At 41.0% G+C, this 19,458-nt stretch overlaps 1 protein-coding gene and 1 long non-coding RNA gene across 3 annotated transcripts; one reads left to right on the forward strand and one right to left on the reverse strand.

Annotated features, from left to right (window-relative positions):
• The first annotated feature begins 990 nt into the window (after positions 1-990).
• Positions 991-4,936, forward strand: LOC145435619 (uncharacterized). Of its 2 annotated transcripts, XR_013913909.1 has the most exons (6): positions 991-1,727; positions 2,116-2,232; positions 2,300-2,412; positions 3,872-4,031; positions 4,540-4,649; positions 4,822-4,936. It is a non-coding gene; the product is annotated as an uncharacterized LOC145435619 (long non-coding RNA). The 2 variants fall into 2 exon arrangements; XR_013913910.1 differs by lacking the exon at positions 4,540-4,649 and having other exon boundaries at positions 1,351-1,727; positions 4,822-4,839.
• A 4,400-nt stretch (positions 4,937-9,336) lies between these two features.
• On the reverse strand, positions 9,337-12,161 carry LOC145435610 (asparaginyl-tRNA synthetase-like). The gene has a single exon (XM_080312900.1). The coding sequence runs from the start codon at positions 12,009-12,011 to the stop codon at positions 10,590-10,592; it is 1,422 nt and encodes a 473-aa protein (XP_080169026.1). The 5' UTR covers positions 12,012-12,161; the 3' UTR covers positions 9,337-10,589.
• Positions 12,162-19,458: the final 7,297 nt, after the last annotated feature.

Consider the following 19,458-nt stretch of genomic DNA (forward strand, 5'->3'; position numbering starts at 1 on the left):
GCTTCCAGAGTAGTTTTAGAGCGAATTTATAGTTCTCAAATTAAAAAAGAAAATTGGTAGTAAAATGTTGTCGAATACTTCGAAATCCAAAATGCCGTCGCGGGCCGCACAAAATGGTCTCGCGGGCCGCATGCGGCCCGCGGGCCGCGTGTTTGAGACCTCTGGGTTAGGGGATATTAGGGTTAGGTTAGGGGTAATATTAGGGCTAGGTTAGGGGTAATATTAGGGTTGGGGAACGGGGAAATTAGGGTTGGGTTAGTGGTGATATTAGGGTTGGGCTAGTGAATATTAGGATCGGCGGAGCTTTGGCCAACCCTAATATCCCTCTCACCCAACCTTAATATTACCCCTAACCTAACCCTAATACCCTGCCCCCCTCCGCCAATCCTAATATGACCCCTAACCTAACCCTAATATCCCCCCTCCGCCAACCCTAATATTGCCCCTAACCTAACCCTAATATCCCCTAACCCAACCCTAATATTACCCCTAACCTACCACCCCCCCTCCGCCAACCCTAATATTACCCCTAACCTAACCCAACCCTAATATTACCCCTAACCCCACCCTAATATCCCCGTCCCCTAACCTAACATCCCCCCTCCGCCAACCCTAATATCCCTCCTCCGCCAACCCTAATATCCTTCTACCCCAAACCTAATATTACCCCTATCCCAACCCTAAAATCCCCCAACCCTAATATCCCCCTAACCCAACCCTAATATCCCCGTCCCCCAACCCTAATATCCCCCTCCCTCCAACCCTAACACCCCCACGCCAACCCTAATATCCCCCTTGCTAACCCTAACATCCCCGTACCGCAATACCCCCCCCCCCCCCAACCCTAACATCAGTCTCTCCACAGGCAAAAAAGCAGTTTATTTTGACGTGTTCATGGGAAGCATTTGTTGTTTTAATGTGAAACACTGATCGGTAAAGGTCATGGGGATCACTCCTCGCGGTGGCCGTATTCTACACTTGACCCCAATGTTCCCTGTAAGCTGCTCAAGTGTGCAATTGCGACATGCTGACACCGTATCTGGGCACAGAAAATTTAAGCTGCGCACAAAACATCAAAGTGATGACCTTTTTTTAGTCGCTACGCACTGTTGTCCAAGTTGAGTGCGTGCAGACTCTTGAAAAATTGGAGGGAACATTGGTTGCAGCTACTTTGAGTTGGTTGCATCGCATCAATCGCTGTAAACGCAAATACGTCCTAAAATGCAAGTAGCCTACTTTCATATTTTTTGTCGCGCATATAAAAATTTGGACAAATAGAAATGAGAACACACCAGTTATTCTCTGCGATTAACCGACTGATTGACAAAACGGCTCATTCTCATAATTCATTCAGCTAAGTCCTAAACGGCATCCTAACCAAACCAAAAATGGCATAAACAGTGGTGTGTGATCTAAGTGGTTTTTGGCCGCCATGTTTTGATCGGCGTCGCAGATATCGCAAATGTATGATTTCAAACTGCCGAACATCCCAATTATAGGTACAATTTATCTATCTATGATGCACTATAAACACTGTTTCGTTAATTAGCCTGTTATGCGCAGAGAACACCTAGTGTGTTATCGCACTGGTGTCTCATTCACATTAGAACTATGTTATAATATTGTCAGTTCCGATGAAATTTATGACCCACAAAGAGCCGAATGGATTCATCTGCTACGTGCAAGGAAGTACGCATCTATATCGAATTCCGCAGTGATATGCGTAGGTAGGCTGCATTTGTATGATCAAAATTCGTGGATGCGCGATGATGCGAAATGCAAAAACTACTCGACGTACTCGGGTCACATTGAATTATATGTCGCAAAATACTCTGACAATCATGGGGAACACAGCTCGACTTTGCCGAGACGCTTGTTGGCGTCACAGTCGAAAAGAGACTTTATTCGACTATTGTCTACGGGCGATACAATTGTTAGAAACAATGTAGATTCGGACATTGAGGGTTATTTTCGGGGGGTACCAGTGGCCGGACCAAATTTTAATTTATATTTTCGAAATCAATGTGACAGTAGCTTTCGATTGAGACCGGTTAAACAAAACTTTGAGCTCGAGTTGCCAGCGCTAAGATTACCACCTACTGCTTTCGATTTCAGAAACAGCAGCACTGATTTTTTTCGGAAGAGCAAGCAGATGCGTAAGAGCTGGCAAAATTGGTAAACTTCTTGACCGGAAAGTGAATTAAACTGTTCTACAAAAAGATTGTACCGCAGGTATGAGGCTGAATATTTCTAATACTTCTGAGACTTATGGCTAGCAAAACATGATATACAATTGCAGTTTAAAGTTCATCCAACGCAGAAGCAACTTCCCACTTGGCAGACCGGACTGTCACAATATCACACTGAGACGATCGCAAAAGTGGATTTACATACTTTCGTAGTATTCCCTCGGTATGTCTAGAATTTTTAACCGGACTGACTTTGATAATTATAATGATATCAAAAACTCAATCTCAAACCAAGTATCAATGTTTGATTCGTGGATGTGAAGCAATAACTGCAACTGCTGTACCCAGAATCCCTCAATAGGGTTCTTTAGAGTAATGAGGTATCTTCAGTAAATTGAGACTATATTTTCATGCTTTGCGGGGATAGTTATGTGCACTAGATTCATTTTAATATTCTGAAAACAATGTGGTGGTCGAATATCCGCATTTTAGTTTCATGACCAAAAGTATTTAAGAACCCCTGTAGATACGATACCGCCATATTGTATATTTTGACTCGCGTCAAGTCAGGTTAATCGATTTTCGAAGGTGACTCGAGTCAAATCACTCGATTTTTGTATGTGACTCGAGTTGAGTCAAAATTCAAGTCAAGGTGCCTTTTCGTCGTATGAGGCATGATTATGTCATTGCATTTTGCTAGCTGTCTGAAACAGATTGAGCGGTAATTGACTCTGAGCCAATGAACGAATATAGAGTTAAATATACGCGCAAGAAGACGCTGTATCGCTCACATATACGCAGAACTGTTAAACTGCGTAAGTAATTGCACAGCCTCTGTTTATAGAACTTCTAGAACTGGTAACTTTACCAGCCAAAATAGAGAATAGAGAAATAAATTGATAAGATGCAATACATTACCCTTTTACGAACAGATATGATACACCATGCGTTAGTACAACGACGAAGCCGTTTCTGCTAGTGCGGAATAGTGTTGTTGCACACAGGCGAATAACTTATTTTGAAAAAAAACAATAATTTGAAACTGACATCAATTTCAGCATTCAACCGTCAGCCACGTGTTGCACATCTATCCGTAGATTAGTTATCAATATCTATATCTATAGCTACTGTTCGGTCAACTGGAAAGGTACACAGCACATTGCATTGAAATAGCAGTGACGTAACGTTAGCAGTCTTCTCACAACTTTTCTGCAATCCTAGTTAAAACTCCAGACTCAAAGCAAGAGGCTTGGATGCATGATTATGCATTTTTGTTTTACTTCTAATCCAATTCCTGGTTTTCCTGTAAAGGCGGCTGTAGGCCTATTGTGTGAAACAAGCCAAGCTTGCTGTACGGTACAGACATTTGCTATTCTCATGTCCTTAATAAGAATGGACCATGATTTGGAACTTGATGCGATGTCCGAGTTTTCTCGAATTTAGTCATTTTAATCTAATTTGTATACAAACTGTAGCTATAATTCTAATTTAAATCTAATTTGCAGACAACTGCTGTGTAGCTATAATCCTTATTCTACTCTGATTCGGAAATATATCTAACTGTAATTCCAATCTAATGAGGAAAAGCTAAAATATTTCTAATTGTCCAAGTCTTTTTGTGAAGTCCTTGTCGGGTATGATCGTTGCACTTGAATAATTCTGTTTGTATATTATGATTTCAGATAGCTGGATTCAGCTCAGTTGGAGGCGACACAATTGGCCAATCTTTCAGATCCATCATGAAAAAGGTCGCTACTACCCGTGTGTGGAGCAGTTACAGCCGTGTTGGAAAATCTGGGAAGGAGGCTTTTAACAAGCTCGCGTTGTACAAGATCATATATAGTGAGCAACATTTATGTTTACCTTCGAACCTATCTATATGTGTTCAGTAGCCTACCTTACACCCCATGTAAATGTTGAGCTAGCTCAGTGGTTCTCGAACTTTTTTGACAAGCCACCTTGACAATAGCTAAAATTTTCGCCACCACCCCTTTATCGTCATATCAAAAATATTAAAACGAGCAGCCAGAATATTAGCGACCCCAACACATTGTTTGGCGGCATGCAGGGTATTCTGGCTACACTATGTTACCAGCCTGAACTGTCGCTTCTACAGTAGGACTGCCGTGTCTGCGCAGCGTGTGCAAATGTTAAGTTATATTGGCATGAGACTGGCATAGGGAAACTCATTTCAAGGCCAAGAAACATCGAATATCTCGATGGGCATCGTGCCTGCCCTGTGATGCTTTCACACCTCTCAGTTTGAGAACCACTGAGGATTTACACTAAATATTAATACTTTTGTGATTTGTAAATAGTATCAGTAATGTTTGTGATATCGCTTCTTAAGGAGCTTGTAAAAGGATCCATGGTGGGGCTCTGACCGAAAAAACGTACATTCGTGTTGTCATGGAGGCGCTGCGCCACTTCCCTCATCAGAAAGGCGGATGTCAATGGAAGGTATGATTTCCATATGCATACTTGACATGGACTTCATTCATTCAAGTACGGCAGGCCCGCCGGCGATAAGTGGCCCGCGAGGCAATTCTCGAAATTAGTTATAATATCAACAACAAATAAATTACCCAGGTAATTTATGTCTTTAACATTCAATGTTGTTGTTTCTCTGTAGGGTTCTATGGGGGCGAAAAAGGCAGAAAGCAGCGTCTTATCCTCGTCATCAGAAGACGAAGAAGACTAATCAGTTGGCTTGATTATTTTTTCATTCGTTACGTTCTTGATTATTTTTTCATTCGTTACGTTCTGAATTATAAGTTCATCAAAGGCAATGTGTACTGTGATACGTGTATGTGTCCGCAGCCACCCTCAGGTATGCCTAAATATGGGAATACAGGGATGTTAGTATCTCAGGATGTTTTTCTGACCATCGATTGTACGTTCTAAAGCATTGTAGATACACAGTTTTATCAACGTTTTATTAACGATCCCGATTTGCGTGAAGAACGCGTTAAATTGAGTCGACACAAAAACCGACTTTAAACTATCCTGCTAGTCTTCAATATGAACCAAATAAAAATGTTTTTTTAACCTCAATGGGCTGTTTCGTGTTTGCTGGGTACATACAATACAAATTAGGAATGCTAATAACCCCGGCCCGTAGTAAGAGGTGGTGGGTAACTACGTCACCGTATTTTGAGATCCGAAAAAGAGGCCACTTTTCAAAAATTCTGAAAGCTCTAGTGCCGGAAAAGAAAACTCGTGATCTTGAAAAATTTTCGACAAATAGCACTGTGTTGATTAAAAAAATGAAATAAAGGTCATCACTTTGCCTTAACTCCCAAATTACCCACATTTTCACGATAACATGTGGTGTTTTGAATAAAATAAAAAAGGGCATATTTCCCATCTCTACTCCCGAACTACCCGTCGCGCCGTATTTTTCGTTGTTTTCCTTGCCAACTCTGACATTCGCTGCATCAGAGTCGAGGTTTTGATCGCATTTTGATACTTTTTCTAGAAAAAGAGGACAACTTCCCCCAAAAAAGTGGACATTTAGGCGTCCTCCGTGGATGCTTTCAATTTATTGTAAGAAAAGCGCAAATCCTCTTAAAAAAAGGACATACAATATGGTAACCCTAGTGAGCAGCTGCAACACACAACTTGCAAAGACAAAAAAAATTGCGACTAAACCAAGTCACAAGGTTCCGAGTCACAAGTCAATCTCAATTTTTAAGTTTTGACTCGAGTCAAGTCGAGTCATTTTCAATTCTCCATCGACTCAAGTCCGAGTCCAAGTCACTGAGTAGAGGGTCAAGTCCGAGTCCAAGTCATTGTTCAATTTGTTGTTCAATCCGGTTCAGCCCACTTTTCAAACTCACTTTCATAATATCGTTATTATCCTCGGCCCTAACATTTTCTGGCCCTATTTTCCAAGTATCAGGACTGATAGACCTCATACCAATAATGAGGTGACTTACTATCCTCGGAATTACAATGAAATGTCTGTCGTGGACGTCCTAGTCTCGAGTCATATAAAGAGGTGGTCAAAGTAGTCAAGAAAGCTACTCAAGTAGAAGTAGCGACGAAAAAATCTACTCAAGTACGAGTAGAAGTACTTCTTCCATAAGCAACCTGAAACTACTTGAAGTAGAATTTACTGACTTTAAATCTACTCAAGTAAGTAGTTGTGGAAACGATCGTAATTCGTTCGCATGGATTGTCAAAAGGTGCAAATTGAGCTATGCGAAAGGTACCGAGCTTGATTCAAATTGATGCATACCAGGAAGTATCCAGTGTTCGACATCATGAGCGTTCGTCCGCATCATGGAATGAAAATGATAGTATTGATATGGAAATGCGATTCTAATCCTCTCGAACAGCACGTTTTAGAAAATATCATGGTATGGCGCACTCCCCCATATTATAGGGCCCGTAGTTTAGTCGAAGAGCAAGGATACGGTGTAAACACTTTGCGCGATTAGTTAACGTTAATGGTGGATCGTAAAAATGCCATATTGTGTAGCTTTATTTTCGGAAATTAAAGGCGTTACTACACTTGCTTTTATATATACTTCAACATGTATGTTATCCAGAAAAAGAACTGATATTAATTAGAACTCAAAGTATATGATACTGGGAATTGAACGTGAAATATAAATAGGCCTACTACTTCTAAAAGAGGAAAATATATTTCACGTCTTTAGTCAGTTTCGAAGGTGGTATGCTAAAACAGCTCTAAAACTGAAAAAAAAGTCAGAGTCCACTTTTCCACATTAGAACACGCCATGAACTGTTGGATTACAATATGATAAGTATATGCTATATTGCGAAACATCAGTTTCAATGATGAGTCATATGTACTGTGATGAAATATTTCATATGGGCGAAGGACGACAATGCGGTGTGAATGGAACCGCGCCAACCCGCTACCGAAATTATATTCACCGATATATTCGTGAAATCATGTTACTCCGTATCCACAGCGCGAAGCGTGACGAAAATTCTGGGCTTTTCTCAACTTTTATAAAAATTAAATTTGATACTCCGTGAAAACAGCCCCGAAATTCCTCAGGCTATCTTCCTGATTGGAGGATTAAACTACTTCTAATTGACAAACTGAAAATAGCGCAAAGAAAGTAGATCACAAAATATTACGAAGTAGAAGTAGCGAAAAACAGATCTACTTGAGTAAGTACCAGAAGTAGAGGAAAACTATTTGAGTACTTCGAAAAAGTAGAAGTACTTCGTTACTGACCACCTCTGGTCATAAAACACATTTGAAAAATTAACTTGAGTCAAGTCGAGTCACCAAAAAATCGTGACTTGAGTCGAGTCATTACAATCCTGCTTCACACCGAATTTCGTGACTCAGACTCGAATATACTGAAAAGTGCAACTCTGGGTCCAAGGGCCCAAAACACCCCAGTTCGTGACTCTCAGACTCTACATTCCTGAATTGTTGATTCAGCAATTCTCTTCAAAAACCCGAATTGAATAAATGGCCACTTGGAAACTTTTATATTGGCAGTCGCATCATATTGAAGAAAGTCACAATACACTGAAAGATTGTCCGAAATCGCAATTAGTCAATGTCAACATTGGTAAGTGACCGCAAGTCCCGCATAATTTGCGATACTGTTGTTGTCATATTTATTATTAATAGCAGCGTGACAGGCCAGTGTTAGCTTGCCTGGCTTGTACTTATTAGACACACTGAAGAACATACCACAGATAGAATACATACAACATTAATCAAAAATAAATATTGCCAGTCTGCCCGGTTACGAACGGGCTGCAGGTATGGTCTATTAATCTTCCCGTCCTCGCTTTCACCAAAACAGAACACTGATACCCATCGCGATGCAGCTCAACGCCACATAAGGACTCAGTCTTTCTCCTATCCTCGCAAACTTCCAAAATATTCCCAAGATTCCTTGCTTGTTGCGGTCCAGCAGGCTTGGGGCCATCGCTCTGACGTACGCACAGGTGCATATGAGAAGCAGTATGACCGTTAGCATACTTTGAAAATTGAAAATCGCCACCATCTTAAACGGTGTTATTGGTAATATCTGAAAGAGTACGACAATATATTCTAGGTAAACGTGATGTCAGGGGCGCTGTACCAAACCATGTAAAACCAGTGCATACGCTGGTGAAGCTCAACTGATTCACTCTGTAAAAAGGATACAACGAGAACACTTGAACCTGATTTTGCATGTAGACCTACGATACATGGCGGAGTCGTAGCTAAGAAAGAGGTCAACAGTTACCGTATATCAACAAAGGGCTGAATAGTCCCGATACTCATACATAGCGGGAAAAAAATCAGGGGAACACTGAAAGACACACTCTGACCTGAAGAGTAGCCTACGCTCTACGGTACAGTGCAATGGTTCCCAACGCATGGCAAAGTCGAGTATTTGGATTTGAGTCGAGTATAATTCAACACGACGACAGCAGTATGTGTATGAACGATGTGGACAGTCAAAATATGCACCTTTTATCCTGCTAAAAAAGTATACAACGCCGGTTCATACATCATATATCTATCTACATCACATTAAAGATATATTGTTTCACTGCAGTTTGTAACAACCCTGTGGCATATTAACATCTGTGGCATGAGACGATACCGCATTTTGCTGTCCGAAACAGTCTAGGTATAGCCGTAATGGACCATGACAGTCGGTTACAGAACAGAATAATTAATCGGTCATAAACGTATTCTTTTTAGTAGCCAGTAGTGGTTCATTGCAGGGAGCAGCACAGACCAAGTAAGCCTACAGCCGTTTCAAAAATTTCAAAACTAACATTAACAGACAAGTATTGACAGGGTGAAGTTTACTTTTTTGCTAAAATTACTGTCAGTCAAGTGAGTCTTGAAAGTGACTCGAAGTTGTCTTCAACATAATGTCCTACCACTGGTGCGAACACAAGCGACGGGCACAGTCTACACCAGTGTTTGGGCATCATGGTGACAAATTCAACTGTAGCTAGGTACTATGAAATTAGGGCATTAAAAATCCGACATTTCCAAAAGCCTGAATCAATACCTTTTTTGACAAGTCAAAATTGTAGCGTTAGGTCAAAAAATTGTTTAGAAAGTCAAAAATTTTTTGCAACTTGCATTTCGTTTGTATCGTAGACGTTTGCTCTGTCAATGAACCATAGGTTTGGTAAAGGCTATGGATGATCTTATTATCATTTGATATTTTGCAGCTTGTAGCCTACTTTACAGGCCTACCGTTGTAAACGGCCCATTGTCTACTCATTGTGAATCATAAACTATCAAATGAAACAAATACGTTGACATGGCGTTATGCTCAACGTACCGCAATATCCTAACTGAAGCAAGACTGCGTGGGCATAGATTCTTATGCATGATGAATAATTGTGATGTGGACAACATTGTCAGAATGAAGCAACACGGTTTGTCACCAGCAGTGTACGCACAACTTCAGTGTTGCCAGCCAACAACTGCTGCTGTTGAACGTCCTTTCTCCATTCTTGGCAAGCTACTTAGTAAGGACAGACACTTTCTACCAGAGAATCTAGGAAAGTCACTTTCGTTGCATTACAGAATATATTAAATATTTCTACCATAATGTATCTACTGGAATTCTGCATAGGTCCAGATTTCGTTAAAATAAAGATTTTTCACATGAAACTTTGTCAGTTGTTACATCAAAAATGTTTTTTCAGACCAAACTACTTCAAAAGGACAGACAGTTCCAACCAGAAATGAAGATAAGTAGTACAATTCTAATGTTATGTTGGAAAACACCTACGGTAATTTACATACACGAGGTCAAAATTAAGTTTTTCAAGGTAAAAACATCTCAAAATTTTGATTTTTCTAGTCAAAATCTAACGTTTCTTCTTATAAAAAAAAATCACCTTACTTATCAGTACATGGTGAATCTTGAAGTTTCTCCAGCAAACGATATTTGGTTACATCACATAATACTAAGAGGTGGTCAGTTACACAGGGCTTCCACATTTACCAAGTGTTAAGTAGCTTTTGACTACGGTACATGTGCTACTCAGGTGCTTATGATTTGGAACTATGTGCAGGTGCACTCCCGCTTAACACCTTACAAGGCAAACTACTTGCATACTACACACTGTTTTTTTAAGGATAGAGTAGTTTTCGGATATGCTTGCATCACATTAGCCACAAAGATGACCCCTGGAAATTACCAAAGCGACCCACGCCGAGCAACTGTTTCAGGCATGCAACTATGGAGCAAATCTACTCTTTGGAAATGCTTACTCAAGTACAATTCAGATCTTAAATTTCTACTTCTGCTTCATGTAGCTCTGACATGTCTTTGAAATTGCTACTGCTACTTGTGATAGAGTAGAAAATCACGGCGTTAATTCTGATTCTACATGAGCAGCACGTTGATTTCTTGATCACCTCTGATAACAGCCCATCATTCAAAGCATGCAAAACTTGGGAGCTCTCGGAAAAGGCACCGCGTCCCGAATATTATTAATCCCAAGAACAAATTTAACCAAACGATCGAAACCCAAACCAAACCCGCCGTGCGGTACGCCACCGAACCGCCTAAGGTCACAGTACCACTTGTACTGCTCGGTAAGACCCAGACCTTCCAGCTTCCCATGCAACACATCGTACCTATGTTCGCGCACAGTGCCGCCCGCCATTTCGCCGCATTTCGGAACCAGTAGATCAAAAGATGCGGAAGTTTCACCATCGTCGTTTGACAAGGCATAGAACGGCTTTATCAACGAGGGGAAATTTTGGACAAAAATAGGACTATCGTTGTGGTATGTCGTTAAAAACCTCTCATGCTCATCATTTAAATCGTCACCCCATTTCATAGCACCAGTTTTGATTAACTTTAAATTAGAGTTGATTATATCCACCGCTTCACTGTATTCAATACAGAGAAACGGTTCCACAGCGCACTTTTTCACAGTATCGTAATGAGACTGTGAACCGTCGCCTTCGTAGAATACAGATAAATCATCCGCACATAATTTTAACGTCTGTGAGATTACATGTTTAACACTAGCTTCTAAGATAGATTTTAAGTCCTCCAAACATTTTGTAAACGCCAACTCGACTTCTAACATGTGAAATTCGCAAAGATGAGTCTTGGGACGGCTCTTTTCGGCGCGGAACGCCGGACTTAATGTGTACACATGACCCAGGCCCATTGCGCAAGCTTCTAAATGTAACTGTCCAGAAACCGTCAAATTAGCGGATGATCCAAAAAACTGTTCGTTATCATTTCGGGAATTATCGCTGGATACGCTATTCGGCGTGACAGCAAATAGTTCTCCAGCGCCTTCACAGTCGCTGGAAGTGATTGCTGGGGTGTGTACGTGCGTGAAATCCTTGCTTCGAAAGAATTCGTGTATGAGCATTTCAATCTTGCTTCTAACACGCAGCATCGACGCTACAGTCCTCTGTCGTGGTCGAAGATGCGGGTACTGTCGTACAAATTCGTTTGGATAATTCCATTCGCTTGCAAAAGGGTATGAAGACGAATCGCACTCTGTATGGTGGATTAAATTCTCCCCGAGGAACTCAACTTCGGGCGTTTTTCCAATCCTAGGCACCAATTCTCCTTCTATTCCGATCGAGGCTCCATACGTAAAATTTGTGGAGAACTTTTCAGTCGGCAGAACAACTTGCAAGTTAGTCGCCGACGAGCCATCGTTGATATCCAAGAACGTGACTTTCTTGTGTTTACGTACAGACCTAATCCAGCCGTACACAAGGGCTTGTCTTTTTTCGCGGTAGTTGAATAAATCCTTCACTGACGTTCTTGCGGAAACTATCGAAGAGTGGTGCCGCATAAAACGGCGTATCATCATACATATCGACATGATTAACTAATTATATGTTCATTGGACATGCTATAGGTACGATAATGATAATGTTCTGCAAAAAAAGACAGCGTGATGGGTCCCGTCTGTCTCCAATGCAGAGTTGCAGGCTATAAGTACAAAATTTTCTGCTTTTCTAAATCTAGTTAAAACGATAATTACGTTATTCCTAATCAGATTTGAATTACTGAATCCACACCGAGTTAGACAAAAATACAACATAAATCATGTTCAGTTCATTTCATATTACAGTTCACTTTCACAACCATAAGAATGGCAAATGCCTGCACACCAAGCTTCGCTCGTTACAAACTATAAGTTCTCCTGCAGCATTTTCTAGAAAACCAGTGATTAGATTGTGAGAGGAGGAATCAACTGTATTAAAATATATCAACCTGATTTGTGCCAACAGAAGAAGTTCATTTACCATCTTAAAATAGTACATTGAGCTTACGCGATCTCTGCACCTCGATTATTCAAAATTTATTGCCAGTGACGTCATATTTTGTGATACGATTGTTGATGTTCTTTTGTATTCTCTATTAGTTGCTGACAATTATCGCTGACAAATTCGGGTTTATATCCATATTATTCAATTGTATATATGTAGAAATTAGATTGAAATTAAGAGCACATAAACATTTCCCAAATTAGAATCGAATGAGATTTCTGGCATTTCACTTTAATTGGACATTAGGGCTATTCAAAAATAAACTTTTCCTTCAGATTTCACTGGCTACTTGATAAAATTGTTAGGTTGGTGAAAAAAAACGCTGCACACCAACTTTGGCTCAATTCCAACAATTAGAAGCAAAATTCTTGCAGTAGAAAGTTTTGAATTTATCATTAAAAAAAATTGAAAAATGAAATTTCAAAATATTTCTGTCGACGCCATAAAATTGTTAGGCTGTCAGTAGAGATGACGCACACAAAATTTGGTTCAATTCCAACCACTAGAAGCGAAGTTATTGCAGTAGAAAAATTTCTAATTGCATGATTTTATAATAAATAATTGAGGAGTTAGTCACCATAAATACTATTTTATTCAAATCCAAATTTTTCTACTGCAACAACTTCGCTTCTAGTGGTTGGAATTGAGTTAAATTTGGTGTGCAGCGTTTTTTAACCAACCTAACAATTTTATCAAGTAGCCAGTGAAATCTGAAGGAAAAGTTTTTTTGAACAGCCCTAGGACATTCTTGAATCATCTAGCTGTCCAAGTGTCAGATTGGAATCAGTGCGCACCTGACGGCTCACCGGGTGCCTCGCTCACTATGTTCCTCGCTCACTGTCCACTGTTATATTTATTGGGATGAGTGCACTTGATTACTTCACTGCCATGGAGGTGACGAGTAACAAGGATTTTATAGGCCATATCGTCACCTCCAGTCAACTTTTATGTTTGACGAAGCAATAAAATGTCTGTCTGTCTGTCCTCAAGAAACCAATAAATGTTTCCCATGAATCGGTGTCCCTTGCTAACCTAACGGACACGGCTACCTGAGTGCCTTGCTTACTGCTCTACTGCTGACAGTGCTCCTCATGTAACCGATAAATTTTTCTCATGAACACATGAAAATTCATTTTTCACGTTTTTTCTAATTGAAATTTTCATTGACGTCATATCTCATTCAAGCATTCAGTTACGAAAGCATGAGTTTATCTTTTATAAACAACAAAAGATATTCAACCAGTCAGTAATCACGATGTCACTAATCACCAGTGTTGGGATGACTCGAGTCATGACTTGACTTGACTCGACTCGGCGCTTCAAAAATGTGGATTGACTCGTGACTCGGAGCAAAATTTACGAGTCAATTTCAAGTCATCAAGTAAACGGTGTCGACTAAATCAATGCATTTTGTGCATGTTCGGATTATTCACGATACGCCGTTGTAACTTGTGAGAGCAACCAGACATTCACTGGTTGTACGTTTCACTAATCCTGCATTGTTACATCACAAATAAACTGACCGCAAACCAAATGATCACACTTTACGTTGTCGTAGTAGCAAATTAATTTAATAGCAACGTATCGCTGTTTATTGGACGACTCTGTCCTTACATTACACGTGCTCACCGTTACCAACCCTCTTGTATGATTCAAATCGAACAAATATATTCTATGCATTTATATCCTCACGGATGTGTATAGATGGCTAGTGTATTTTACGATATCAATTTCTTTTATCTTGTCGAGGCTTCGTATTCGATCCTCTATTTTGGCTGACATAATAAGAGAATGTAGCATGTAACTCAGAGTTGTCAAACTCACTGACGTCGCGGATCGAATTCAAATATTCAGATCACTCGCAGGCCGCACCAGTCAAATGATTCCAAAATATTACTAACTCTTAACTCAATATATGCACTTTTTCGCATTCTCGGAATTGGGTGTCAATGTCAGCGATCTTCTCCTGAGGATGACTACAATCACAAATCCGCTGTCGGGTGGTTATAATGTGGCCCATGAACAAGAACATACTCGAAATTTGCTATCTTGAAGGAATATTTATTAGTGGTATTTCTTAGCCTAATACAAATTCGAGAAATGTGTTGGATAAAATTACGCAATTTTCAACATATACTCAGAGTTTCTTCGCGGGCCGAATGAAATCATTTGGTGAGTCGTATGTTTGACACCCCTGATGTAGCTATACAGTTACTGACATATTTTATTAGCAGTTCTACGTGTGCGTGAGCAATACAACGCATTTTAGCATGTATATTTAACTTAATATTCGTTATTTGATTCGAGATAAATGACCAATTGATCTCTTTAACACAGCTAGTAAAACATGATGAATTTGAATCATCACTTATACTTCGAAAATTCAATTTGACTTGAATTGTGACTTGACTTGACTCGAGTCACCTCCAAAAAATGAGTGACTTGACTTGACTCGAGTCACCTTTGAAAATCGGTTGACTTGACTGGACTCGAGTCAAAATATGCAATGACTCGAGATGACTCGTGACTCGAAGGTAGTGACTTGATCCCAACACTGCTAAACACCAGGGGTCACAAACGGTCGTATTTTGCGGCCCGCGACCTGAGATTTTACAAGAAGGCGTAGTAACACATTTGGAAATGCTGAAATTGATTTCATTTTAAAAATATTATTGTTGTTGCTGTTTAAAATTAGCTATTCCCCTGTGACCATCATCATTATTCCTAGCGGATACGGCTTCGTGATGGTAATAGCATTCCATCATCATCATTGATTTGTTGGCAATTTTTATCAGTTCAATGCACCGCAAGATATGCGATACAATGACAAGATAGGGAGGTGTCGAAGCGACTTGGAGTAGTCTATGGAATCAGACACCAACCTTGGCCTAGGCGATGTAAAGAGGCAAGCACACTGAATGAAAAGTAAAAGAAGATAGTAGGCCTATAGAAAAAGCAAAAATGGGGTGGCATGTCATTCATGGAAGACTAGATCGATAGGTTAGGTTGTGGTCTGGGAATATTGAGGATGGACTAGTATTTATTCCATGAAGGAAGAATTAGCTGATATGAATGGGCCTTGGCATGTATAATGACCCAGACACTACCAAGAAAGTGACTTGGGGCTTCCCCATAAGATAAATCTTTACGAGGCTATATTTATCCAGCAATTACCGTGTCTAGCTAACCCTAAGTTCAATCCTTCAGTCACTGAATAGTGTTGTTGGGTATCTTGCGCAGCAAATTGTTCAAAATAAAAGTGATGATACTTTTTGTTTTATTGGTATTTCTTTATTAAAATGTTATTTCTTTTGTGGAAACTATTTCCGTCGGCCGTCACCCATGTTATAGAGCACTGCGTTGTTGTGATGTAAAGTTTTAAAAACGTGGTTTCTGAACACTGGCCTATTTTGTCTCGATTTTGTATGGCGGCCTGCAGCCTCTACGAAGTTTGAAAAGTGGCCCGCGTGCCGCGAGCCGTTTTGAACTGGATCTGGCAACCCCTGTATACACCAACTCTCCTGTCAACACCAGGCTAGCGGAATGCCATTCTCTCAAATTATTGCGGTATTCTAAAATTATTACGGCATTTTCTGTGCAGAAAATCATTCTCGTGCAGGCAGGTAATTATCGACGAGTGATAGTGAGTTCTCTTTTTCGGTATATACGGCCTATTCATTTGTTACCGGCAATAGTCACACGATTACAGGAATATCGTCAGGGCTCGGGGAGTGAGATTGCCTCACAGTCACAGCAAAATCGTCCTGTCTTTCTAGTCTAGGATATCATTATACAGAATACAGCCGCTTTAATCAGAATGTTGTGACATAATAGCTTTAGCCTGTGGATCGGGATTGGTAGAAAAGTGGTATCCCGTAATAAGTCCAATTCATGTGGTGACTGGTACTTTGGTTATGAAATTCCAGTCTCGAGAGTTGACTTCACTACTTCACATTTGTTACCAATTTACAATAGCATAAAATCAGAGCATATACTTCCGTGAGCCCGTCAATCGCGCTTCATCAATCAAGCTTCATATCTTATGGCCTCATGTAATATATCTCTCGTGTATGAGCAAATTTCGCCAATTTTCCAAAGCTATGCAATTGACAAGGCTAATCCTACACAAACTTTGGGTCAAGTGTAGAATACGGCCACCGCGAGGAGTGATCCCCATGACCTTTACCGATCAGTGTTTCACATTAAAACAACAAATGCTTCCCATGAACACGTCAAAATAAACTGCTTTTTTGCCTGTGGAGAGACTGATGTTAGGGTTGGGGGGGGGGGGGGGGTATTGCGGTACGGGGATGTTAGGGTTAGCAAGGGGGATATTAGGGTTGGCGTGGGGGTGTTAGGGTTGGAGGGAGGGGGATATTAGGGTTGGGGGACGGGGATATTAGGGTTGGGTTAGGGGGATATTAGGGTTGGGGGATTTTAGGGTTGGGATAGGGGTAATATTAGGTTTGGGGTAGAAGGATATTAGGGTTGGCGGAGGAGGGATATTAGGGTTGGCGGAGGGGGGATGTTAGGTTAGGGGACGGGGATATTAGGGTGGGGTTAGGGGTAATATTAGGGTTGGGTTAGGTTAGGGGTAATATTAGGGTTGGCGGAGGGGGGGTGGTAGGTTAGGGGTAATATTAGGGTTGGGTTAGGGGATATTAGGGTTAGGTTAGGGGCAATATTAGGGTTGGCGGAGGGGGGATATTAGGGTTAGGTTAGGGGTCATATTAGGATTGGCGGAGGGGGGCAGGGTATTAGGGTTAGGTTAGGGGTAATATTAAGGTTGGGTGAGAGGGATATTAGGGTTGGCCAAAGCTCCGCCGATCCTAATATTCACTAGCCCAACCCTAATATCACCACTAACCCAACCCTAATTTCCCCGTTCCCCAACCCTAATATTACCCCTAACCTAGCCCTAATATTACCCCTAACCTAACCCTAATATCCCCTAACCCAGAGGTCTCAAACACGCGGCCCGCGGGCCGCATGCGGCCCGCGAGACCATTTTGTGCGGCCCGCGACGGCATTTTGGATTTCGAAGTATTCGACAACATTTTACTACCAATTTTCTTTTTTAATTTGAGAACTATAAATTCGCTCTAAAACTACTCTGGAAGCCTGAAACTACTCACCAAACTTCACTATTACATCACTTCCAAAAGTTACCACGCATTGGAAGATCACCTATTACGTGACATTACTTGTTTATGATGGTAAAACATGACCCGTTGATGAATCGTGACTGAAAATTGTGATTTGGGCGCGACCTTCTGTAGAATTACTCGTACTCGTACTCGTCGCGTCAGACGTTACAATCAGAGGACTTTGTGACTCGGAATGCCGTGACTTGGTACAACAACGGATGCAGCAAACTATTAAACTGGTATGAGGAATAGTAACATATCAAAAGGTCGTAGCTTGCGTTGCGTAACTTATTTAGATATCTAAGCCGGTCGGTATGGCAACCGCCATATACATTGTGCTGCCCCTTTGATGTTTGTGTGTTTGTTTGTTTATTCACAACATTGGCGCTTATCGCCTATATGCTTATTTGCGCCCAGCAGATTAATTGCATTAACACAATGTCTTTTGCGGTATTGCTTCGTTTCTTCTGGTCTTTAGCTGCCATCTTTCCAGAGTTTGGCTCCCTCTTCTTCTGGGCTTTTCAAGACGGCGACACATAGAAACATGGCAGAGCCAAGACTCGAACCAGCAACCATTGGTGACGTGACTGCAGTGTTTAACCAACTGCGCCACTCCCCCCCCCCCCCCCTTGATGTATATAGTTGGTTACATCCTGTGTCATCTTTGGTACCTTTATATATGTTATGATCGCCAATTAAATGTGTCAAGTATTAAGTAGTCGTAGCCTACGCTTCTCAGCAATGTTCCCTCTAAGCTGCGCACGTGCGCAAATGCGCAGTGCTGAAACAGTCTCTGCGCACAGAAAATCTAAGCTGCGCACAAAAAATTCGAAGTGATGACTTTTTTTTTGTCGTTGCGCAATGCTCTTCAAGGGACCGCGCAAGCGCGCAGACTCGTAAAACATTATAGGGAACATTGCCAGGGGCAATTAGTACTATCGCTGAAGATTGAAACCGAGGTACAGGTGCGGCCCATAAAGGTAAATATTACGCTCCGTGAAGAAATGATAATTTGCAATGACGTGTGCCTCACGAATAAGATTTTTCTTCTAGTATGGTCTCGTACGCGTGAGCGATACTGATCGATATCATTTCAATAGCGCAGTCTTTTCCGGGAATGGCGAAATAACATGGATAAACAAAGATTCGTTTGAACGGGAATCTTCTGTCGATAAGGTCATATGCTGATATTGTTCTTGCTTCAGTCAGACTTGATTGAATATTCGTATCATTATATCTGACTGTATGTCTTGATAGTAATCAGTGCATTGTCGGTATTAAGACGTCACATCAGTGTTTTAATGCGGTAGGGGTAGGCCTACATCGATCGCATGTATTGATTCGAAGTGCGTTCTCGTGCGTGTATGTCTCTAGTAGTGATCTATGTCAACATGTACACGTAGTTATTGTGACGTCACAGATGATCGCACAAAATTACGATTCGCCGTCTATAATGCTCGCGGTTATAGGCGTCCGCGTCTAATCGTCCATGTGTGTCGCTACAAGTGTCTTGGCTAGCTGCTTGCCTGTGTGGCCAACTTTGAGTGAATACTCGCTAATTCTGCTTAGCACTGTTTATACTGACCTCTTCTAATGGTGACAAAACGAATGGTTAGTTTCTCATCCCCTCACCAAGCCAAATTAACAAAGAAGTGCGATTCGTTTGACATAGAGTGGTTGTGGAGTATGTGAAAACGGAAGACAAAACTACAAAATTAGGTGAGATTTTTCTTTTTCGAGTGAGGAAGGTCTGCTCTGCACAATATGTCGCGAAGCTAAAATAGCAAACGAATATTCGGATGGTAAAATATGCACACTGGACAGCATGGAGCTCACGAAATAGCCTCCT

This window comes from Botryllus schlosseri, chromosome 3 (genome assembly GCF_051294905.1).
Source record: "Botryllus schlosseri isolate E-star chromosome 3, Bs_hap1, whole genome shotgun sequence".
NCBI classification, from domain to species: domain Eukaryota; kingdom Metazoa; phylum Chordata; class Ascidiacea; order Stolidobranchia; family Styelidae; genus Botryllus; species Botryllus schlosseri.